General features: G+C 42.9%; 1 protein-coding gene across 2 annotated transcripts; it reads right to left on the bottom strand.

Moving 5' to 3' along the window:
* Positions 1 to 135: 135 nt before the first annotated feature.
* Positions 136 to 8,747, bottom strand: top1b (DNA topoisomerase Ib). Of its 2 annotated transcripts, XM_057041451.1 has the most exons (21): positions 8,566 to 8,747; positions 8,294 to 8,318; positions 7,131 to 7,227; positions 6,761 to 6,887; positions 6,319 to 6,374; positions 6,103 to 6,207; positions 5,922 to 6,015; positions 5,755 to 5,837; positions 5,564 to 5,679; positions 5,352 to 5,473; positions 5,156 to 5,278; positions 4,892 to 5,079; positions 4,060 to 4,204; positions 3,837 to 3,980; positions 3,532 to 3,717; positions 3,253 to 3,321; positions 3,042 to 3,156; positions 2,797 to 2,924; positions 2,597 to 2,691; positions 2,262 to 2,411; positions 136 to 1,472 (listed from the first exon to the last, which is right to left on the bottom strand). In XM_057041451.1, the coding sequence occupies exons 1-21, from the start codon at positions 8,596 to 8,598 to the stop codon at positions 1,370 to 1,372; spliced, it is 2,304 nt and encodes a 767-aa protein (XP_056897431.1). In that variant the 5' UTR covers positions 8,599 to 8,747; the 3' UTR covers positions 136 to 1,369. The 2 variants fall into 2 exon arrangements, with proteins under 2 accessions (XP_056897431.1, XP_056897432.1); XM_057041452.1 differs by lacking the exons at positions 8,294 to 8,318; positions 8,566 to 8,747 and having other exon boundaries at positions 6,324 to 6,374.
* Between the last annotated feature and the right edge of the window lie 140 nt (positions 8,748 to 8,887).

Here is an 8,887-nt window from a genome sequence, read left to right as displayed (position 1 = left end):
TAACAACCTGTCAGTTCATGGATTTGGCAGTAAATTTCTAGATCCTTGTCCCCACTCTCATTCTACCTCACCAATTTCAATGACGCATGACTGTAACACTGTGACACCAGACTGTAATTCAATTTACAAATTAAATATGGAAAGATTCTTATTTTTATTAGTAAAACTACAAAGCTCAATAACCACTCAAGCAATCACAAATAGTGTGATCAACGATTTAACAACGAGAAATATCAATGACAAAGAAAGCAACACATCCATTCATATTTGGAAATGTAGGCAAGCACACTACAACAGCCTTCAGTGACATTTGGCAAAACCTGGGTCCCCACAGTCTCTTAAACACAAAACATTGTGCACTATATCAGGCGGCAGAGCATAGATCTTATAAAACACAGAATCATAGCGACTTCAACTGGCAAAATATATACATCCCTGAAATAAATAGCACACATACAATAAATAAGAGAAACAACATTCAGAATCTTTATGTAGACTTTCCATTATTTATCAACTCATCAGTCAGAAGCATTTTTACATTGTATCAAACTTTCACACTGAAATTCAACAGTTGAAATTCATCCGAATATCGTTCATGCCGGTGCTTACAATCCACATTATTATTAATTCATTATTCTATGAGAATATATATAGTCTTTTGATCAGTCTGATGTCTTAAAAATTTCAGGAGTCATATCTAAAAATAATAATAACAATAATAACGTGTTTATAGTTGACCATGACAAACTGCTGTAGCTACATACACATTTGGTAACATGATGAGATTCACAAATATTCCATCTATACAGCACAATAATGTGGTCACGGCTCCAACCAAGCATGTTTCCGAACATGTAACAAGTGCTCCTAGATATGGGGAAGTTCTCTTTTAGGAGCTTGAATGGTTTCATAATCAACGATTATCTGCTCCAGCTTAGAGTCCGGAGTAGTTGACGCCATGTAAAGTAGCAGATAGGACATTGTCTTATCAGTGGCATTACAGTTAGCCTGCTAACATGGATGAGATTGTGTCTTCGCTTAGTGTTGTATAGGAATCGTCAATCTCAAGCAAACAGTAATGAAACGAGAAGAAAACAAATTAGCCTGTGGCTACAAATTAAACACAGTGGCTGGATTAAACTGCTGTGTGCATTCAGCCAATAAGAAATGTCCACCACTGCGAAACACCGACCCAAATCTGAATCAAAGTTCTATCTTCCAAAGCAGAAAGGTCTCATTTTCTTTCAGTGGAGGGGAGGAAAAAGCATCTTTCACTTTCTCCCTCAACACATTTGCGCTAAGGAACATCTTTACAGTAACAAGGACAAAAGGGTCGAAAAAAGGTGCGACGTGAGCGTTGGTCCAGAGTTTAAAACTCAAAATCCTTTTCGGCCATGTCAATTGCCCAGGCGAACTTCTCTCTTTGGGTTTTGTTGTAGATCTTCTCGATGGGAATGCCAAATTTCTTACACCTAGAGAGGAGTGAACAGAGCCCAGTAAATGAAAATAGAATTAATAACCAACCTCAGTGCTATGTTTTTGGCCCATACGGGAAATTAGACACCAACTCACTATTTTTCTAATGAAAAACGATGCTAAAACAATGTGCGTCTGATTTTTTTTTTACTTTGTATGTGCGATCTCATAACACTCTTTATTTATAAGAATCATGTCAATGTGCTAACAATCAACTGGAGCTGAAGTGTTTTCTTCAGTGTTGCACACACCCATTAGCTCCGAGTAGATTCTCATGCACCACCCTAAGAAGGAGGGAACCCGTCCTTTACTACTTATAATCATACAAAACAATGAGGATCCTATTGTGGCATCTATTGTGCCTGAGTTGGAGCTTTGCAGTAAATAGCTGTGGGGCAGAGGTTACAGAAGCCAGATCATGGTTCTCCCCTTTGCTGTGACTTAACCTACTGTTCCAGCACTTCTTGCACTCCCAACACTTAGAAGAAGGAGTACTGTTTGGGGACGCTCCCTGGCTGTCGGGAACAAACCCCATTGTTCCCCCCGCTCACACGCTTTTCTTCCTCTGATTTTCCTTCTGCAGCCATTAGCTTTTTTTTGCTTGCACTGCTCCTTTTCCTACAATGTAAGAGCATTTCCTGCCTTTCTGTCAGCGGGGCAGATATGCACCGTGTGCACCCACCCACTGAGAGAAAGCTGGTCTATTTAACAGTAGGTGGTTCACTCAGTTGACATCCTTATTTTAAGATGTTGATCCAGGAGTTTTCCCCTGGTTACACATATACCATGCAACGGAGATTCGTGGGTCCAGGTAGTTGAGCTTTGAGGTGCCCAGAGCGATCTGTTTGTTCTCCTCTCTGTCTGTGGCCTGAACCTGCAGCTTCATGAGCTGCTCCTCTATCCTCTGGACAGCTTTACGCTTCACCTCCACCGCCCTGACAGAGACAAAAAATAGAGAGTGGAGGGATGGACTCGTTAAAAAAAGACACCAAACACAGAGACCTTGACGTTTAAAGGCAAGAGAAAGGTTTATGGCTTCACATTCCAGCGATGGTAAAGGTTTAAGTTACAGATAAGAGTGTGACGGTGTCTTGTACTGTAAAGGGTCCAGCTTTCTCACTTTTTGCTCTTGTCATCGTGAGAAGCTTTGTGTTCGGCTTTGGCAGCCTTCAGCTGCTTCCTGGCTGCTGACAGTTGCTTCTGTTTCTCGTCAATCTGCAACCACACCAAATTTGCGCTGACAACAATCCGGGTCAAGAGCCACGGTTTTTAGGTTTCAGGATGAAATAAGTGGTACTGATGGATGCCAGGGCGGATTACCTTGGTCTGAAGGTTCTGCATGGATTTCTCGAAGGTCTTGGGTGGTGCTCTCTGGTGGTTACAGAGGATGGCCACAGCGCGGTTGGCTCGGTTATATGACAGGATTTTAGCTGGAACGCTGTCATCAGCTGCAGACCCAACGATGTCACAACAGCGGTCGTCGAGTACAAAGTTTAACTTAATATAGCCCGACATGTCTGAATCTGATATTTACTGAAATTACAGTTGAAGGTGCAGCTACTCACAGCAGGAGAGCTCCTTCAGCTGCTGCTGAAGAGTGATGGAGGCGTTGTAGGTGCGAAATACCTTCGCAGTCAGGCCGTCCATCAGCTCCTGCAAGTGCTTATTGAGAATAGAAGTCTGCAGGAGAGGCGAAGGGGAAAGAGAACAGCAACCAAAAATGTCAACAGTCTACCGAGTCTGAACCTTTGCAGGCTGATATTTGCTTATTCTTACATTCAGTCGGTCAAAAAGGTCGTCCCCAGGCTGCTTGTTCTCCAGGAACAACTGGAGGTTTTTGAAGACCTGAGACAAAATTAGAAAACATTATGTTGGAATGACATCTATAACATGAGCTGCGCTGCACCAACGTAAACAGATGTCCAACAGCACATGTTGTAATGTGTCCGTACAAACAATAAGAAATAAATCTTCATATCACCTTATCGCATTCACACTCCCATCCGTAAGCGTCAACACAATAGCTAGAGAACGCTGAAGTTCCCCTGCTCTTACCCTCTTCTCCACAGGGATCCTGTTGTAGTAGCGGATGGAGTCTTTTCCCAAGAAGTCGAACTCCACCACGTACTCCTGATCATCCAACTTGGGGTAAAGGTTGATGTGCTCCACACGGAGGGAGCAGCAGCCCACTGTGTCCGCGGTCTCACCTTCTTCCTTTTCATTACCCGCCCTGAGCGCAAGCTGCAAGTCAAAGACCATATATAGTGGTATGGAAAAAGCCTTGATTCAGGAATAACCAGAAATACAGTAGCAGGCCTTCTTTATCCCAACACATCATTCTACACTGCTACTGTCTTCACCTTGTCTATGAAATACAGAGCCACAGCTCTCTGCCTGATCCTCATTTCCTTGGACTTCCAGTCCTCTCTGTACTGGTTACGGATGCGATCCACACATTTCTTCAACCGCCGGGCAGTCTCATATTTCTGCCAGTCCTTCTCCCCCTGTTCACACATGGAGCGACACATATCAAAGAGAGAAACACAGGTGGTCTATGATGAAGACGGGGCCTGAATTCTGCACCTTGATCCTGGAACTTGGATTCAACATGATGTATTTGATGGAGCCCTGGATGTTCTCCGTCCAAGAGGCCAGCCAGGTCACCTTGTTGTCGTGTCGAACCTCCTTCCATTTTGTCCCCGGTGGAGGTTTAGGGTGCTTTGAGTCCCTGAAGTAAAAGAACGAACAGATTCCAGAAAGCGTTTAGACTGTACACCACAAACGAAACAACAACATGAAGAGAAATGTTATTGTAAAATCAACTCCATTGTGACCAGTATGTGTGGGTCAACGTGTCTCTCCTTGGGTCATGTTATTGTTTTTACACAGGCGGTATACTGTGACAGGAAGATGACCTTTGACACATTGCAGCCACGTGTCTCGCATCAGGCACATAGACTCCACTACTGACGTCTCTGCGATGGCGGCCGCACGTTTAAGATGAACCTCGCTGCAAAATCATCCTCTCTCTGTCTCTCTCTTTCTCTCTCTCTCAATCTCACACACACACACACACACACACACGCACACACACACACACACACACACAAACACACTCTGCCCCTGAGGCACAGGATGACAGAGAAGGTTATCTAAAAATAAGCCCAGTACTTAGCAGATGACAGGGCAGATAAGGGGCAAGAACATTAATAAAAGAAGTTAAAAAAAGAGAGAGGGATTAAGATCAGGGCATTCATAATGCAGAGGGTGTTGATGTGTGTGTGTCCACGATTTTACATGCGCTCTTGTGGCTTTACTGAAGTTGCCGTTGGTTTACAGGGCCACCTTGTGGTTTAAAAAAAAAACACTCAGAAGTGAAGTGGAGACATCCGCCGTGATGGAGAGAGCTACCCACTTGCTACAGTTAATGATGATGTCTTCAGGTCTGATGCGTCTCTTCAGCATTCCCATCTTTGGATGATCGCCTCGTCCTCGGAAGAGTCCCGGCGGCTCGATTCGGAAGTTCCCGATCCTCTCCTTGTGGTTGTCCATGATGCAGAACCCATACTCCTGGAGGATTCTCTCGTTGTCCTCTTTGATTTTCTACAGAAATGCATTAGAGGTTAAGGTGAGATGATGTCTTCAGAGCTGGGGAACATGTGATTGAGTGCAGGGATACCTGTTTTTCCTCCTTTGACATCTGTTTCCTTGCCTCTGACTGGGCTTTAAAATACTCATTCATCCCGGCGAAGTTGCACTTGTTCAAGTCAGTGATCTTGGACTTCTCCTCTGATGTCATTTCCTACAGCAAAAGTCACGTTGTACGACACCAAACCTCGACAACGCTGTGGAGAGAACAAACGTGGACATCTCACCTTCCTCCAGTCCTTGAAGAAGTTCTTTCTGAAGACGTCTTTGGTTGTGTACTCGTGATCCAACATCTTGGCGAAAAACGTGGCAACCTCTTCAGCGGGAGCGGCGAGTTTCATCAGCTTGCCTACAAAAAAAATCAAAACCACTACAGTTCAGAACAGGAGAAACAGAATAAATCATAAATACTGAAATACTGAAATACAGTCAGGCCCACCGTCATAATAAAATTTGACTTTGTCAGGCAGCGGCTCGTACGGAGGTGCAAACACTGGACCCTTATGCTCCAGGAAGCGCCATTTGGAGCCATCGGTGGATCTTTCCTCCTCCCACCTAATCAACAACACTCCTATCAGTAAATCACATTTGTGCGTGTTTTTCTCTGAAAGGGAGAAAGAAACTTCTCACCATTTCCACTTCTCTTCGTCTTTTTTGGATTTCTTTCCCTCCGTTACATTTTTGTCTTTCTTTTTCTTCTTGGGTTTGATGTCCTGAAACGAGAAAGAACAGATCTTAAAAAAGAGCCCTCCAGCATGCTGAAAATGAAGGCATAGCCAGCAAAAAACATTAACTACTTCCTCCTCCTCATCTTCTTCTTCGTACTCATGTTTCCTTTTCTTTGACTTTTTATCATGCTCCGTCTTGACTTTTTTGGGCTTGCAGTCGAATCTGCAAGCCAATCATGTGGTTCAAAAAAGTGAAATATAGGAGTCGCACGCTAAAGATGTGCAGTAGGTAAACACGAGAGATACAAACTCTTCATCGTCGCACTCTCGTCTGGAGGCCTTGTTGTGTTGTGGAGACGAGTATAAGCCGTTATCTTCCTCTGGCTCGTTCTTAATGGCTGCAGGACTCAGGTCTCTAAATCATACAATAAGCACATTTAATAGCGTATTAATCCCAACTATTTAACCAAACAAGAATGGGTGCCATTTGAATTGGTCAGATATAATTAACAGAAACTAAAGATACCTTACATATCCATTTTCTTTCTCCTTCTTAGGCTTGGCAATAAGGGATGATTTGACCTGAAACAGAGTGTGTTTTCCAAACAACTTTAAATTTGAGGTTACAGATGTTGATTTACCATATTTATCATATTTCGTTTTTGGTAGTTTAAAGCCTAATCTTACATGGCTTTTTTGTACAGAATACATATTTTATAGTATATAAAAACTTGTAATATACTTGTAATAAACATTAAATTAAAATTAAAAGCCCAGCCAGGTTCTTCAAGCACTTAATTCCCCTGCTTTTATTACATGTGTCTATATATAGCAAAAAATATTTTAAATGTCAAATTAATCAGATTGCAATACAAATGAATACAAAATGAAATTAGTAAAGACTATTACGCATCAATAAAAACTGATTCAGTGAACTTTAAAGCTGTGTAAGAGAATCCTGTGCCAACCTTCTCTTCTCTCCTCCTCTCTTTGTCCTTATCTTTATGTTTCTCTCTATGCTTTTCAGAGCTGCTGTCAGTGTGCTTCAGCCTCTCATTGTCTCTGTTTTTCTTCTCGGAGTGGTCTTTATGTTCGCTGGAAAACACGCAGGTCAGAGTTCAAGTGCACGAGGTCAGACGCGCACAGGCGCAAAAACGCAACAAAAGCAGCAACCGGCAGAAAAACGGAAGTTAGGGAACACAACAAAGCTGCCACCTGGCTAACTTCTCTTGGGTATTTTCAGATCGATAAAAAGTAAATTTCACTCCTATTTTTAAGGGGTAAACAGCCATTAGTTCACAATGATGTAAAATCTCTTTTCAACAGAAGGCATCCTACCTGTTGTTGTGCTTAAATTTGTCCCTCTCCTTGTCTTTTTTGTAGTCTTTGTGTCTGTATTCCTTGTCTTTGTGCTTGTCTTTATGCTTGTGAGTGTCTACGACAAAAAAAAGCATTTGGATTTGGCTCAAATCAGTCAGGAAATCTACACAAACACTTTCTTACATTGTGTCTCTGTTCAAGAGTGCTGCACCTTAGTCATTGCTGGCATTAATTTTAGTTTTTAATAAGCTGCTTTAAACAACAACAAAGAACCATTTAAAATCAGCAAATGGAGACCCATTCAAAGCAAAGTTAAATTATCACCACCCACCCCCTCCTCCCCCCTGTGCAGCCAGTTAAATGCCTAAGCTGCAATAATTATTTTGGTCTTCAATATTAAAATGCTTCCTGCTGGGCAAAAACCTTCCTGGGGATGGAATTTTATAATGATAATATCTTCTCTGTGAAGACAGTAACACACGCACACCTCATCTTGTGCATAGAAATTAACCACAATCCCCTCATGCAGCCAATTCGTCTTGCAAGAAATCTCAATTTGGCTGTGGCGCAGAGAGGGGGGGGGGATCATTTCTGCACAAAAATTCCTAAGCTTTTAATGATATGGTGCAACTTTTTTTCTCCCTGCGACTTCAAGTTTTAAGGCTGGTGTAAGGATCTCGTGTTTGCACTGGAGATAATCTGAGGGCTGCAGGCAGACAGCTGGAGGCTGGGTGCAGCCACTATGGATAAGGGGCCGGGAAGAGGCGATAAAGCACCGGGCTTTCGTCTTCATTATCACGGCTGACAGCTGGCTCACTGGTCGGCGCCCTGGCAGCTACGTACAGAAAAAGAAAATGGCGCAGAGACTAAGTCCTCAGCTTCAATTTTGCCACTTTCGGCTCCAGAATTCGCCGTCATGGCACGCACATACTGCAAAATCGAAGCATGCAAAATGAACACGACGTCGGGCCCTTCCGGAACAACCCAACAGGTTTAAAAAACGCGAGGCGCAAGTGGACATTTGAGACCCCCTTTTTGAACAATAGCCGCAAGAGAGGTGAGGAGAGGGGACTTAGTCTCTGGGACGCCATTTCTGTCCTCTGGAAACTAACACAAGACACATCATGATTCCTGTCGTAAATCATATTTAATATCAATAAAATGGTATTTGGAGGACCTACCACTTCCTTTAGAGCCAGGCTTGACCTGCAAATGATAGAAATTTTTTATTTAAGTGTAGATATTTTGCAAATGCCGGTTGGCTGGTATTTAAGTTTCAACTGATAAATTCCGCGATTTCGCAATATTGCTCCACATTATTTCAGAGTTCCAGGCAAAGCAAAAAGTCACTGTTAACTTCTTACATTACCCGGGGGTTATTTTACACGGAAATGATAAATATTGGTCAGTAACGGAAGGGGACCTGACACAGAATATCGAACCAGCATCTTACCTGAGAGTCCCCATGTCCGTGTTCTCCGCTCATGGTCAGCCGGGTGAAGTTCTCAGTGAGGACAGATGTTGGATGGATGTGAGGAAAAGAGAACCAAAGTGGGGGGAACCTTCACTAATACACTGGAATGGAGTCCGAACATTTGTGGACTGCGCATGCTCAGAGCATCCCGACGCAGAGGGTACTCTGTGTGCTCCTTACCTCCATCAGCTGCTACTAAATACTAAAATGTCAAGTTTTGTTGACTCAATGCAGATATAAATCCCACTTTTATACCTTTGGTTGCAGCAAAACCACGCACCATTTTATTTCAGTTCCATTT

Source organism: Takifugu flavidus, chromosome 8 (genome assembly GCF_003711565.1).
Source record: "Takifugu flavidus isolate HTHZ2018 chromosome 8, ASM371156v2, whole genome shotgun sequence".
NCBI lineage: Eukaryota > Metazoa > Chordata > Actinopteri > Tetraodontiformes > Tetraodontidae > Takifugu > Takifugu flavidus.
The sequence above is the reverse complement of the archived record's forward strand: the minus strand, read 5'-3'. Positions and strand labels throughout refer to the sequence as shown.

Bases quoted from the DNA above. Each gene is read 5' to 3' on its own strand.
- top1b (XM_057041451.1), bottom strand. From the start codon at position 8,598: ATGAGCGGAGAACACGGACATGGGGACTCTCAG. The intron at 5,838-5,921 runs GTAGTTAATGTT...TTCTCGTTTCAG, and splicing joins AAGAAGATGAGGAGGAGGAA to GACATCAAACCCAAGAAGAA. The intron at 2,412-2,596 runs GTGAGAAAGCTG...TGTCTCTGTCAG, and splicing joins CACGATGACAAGAGCAAAAA to GGCGGTGGAGGTGAAGCGTA.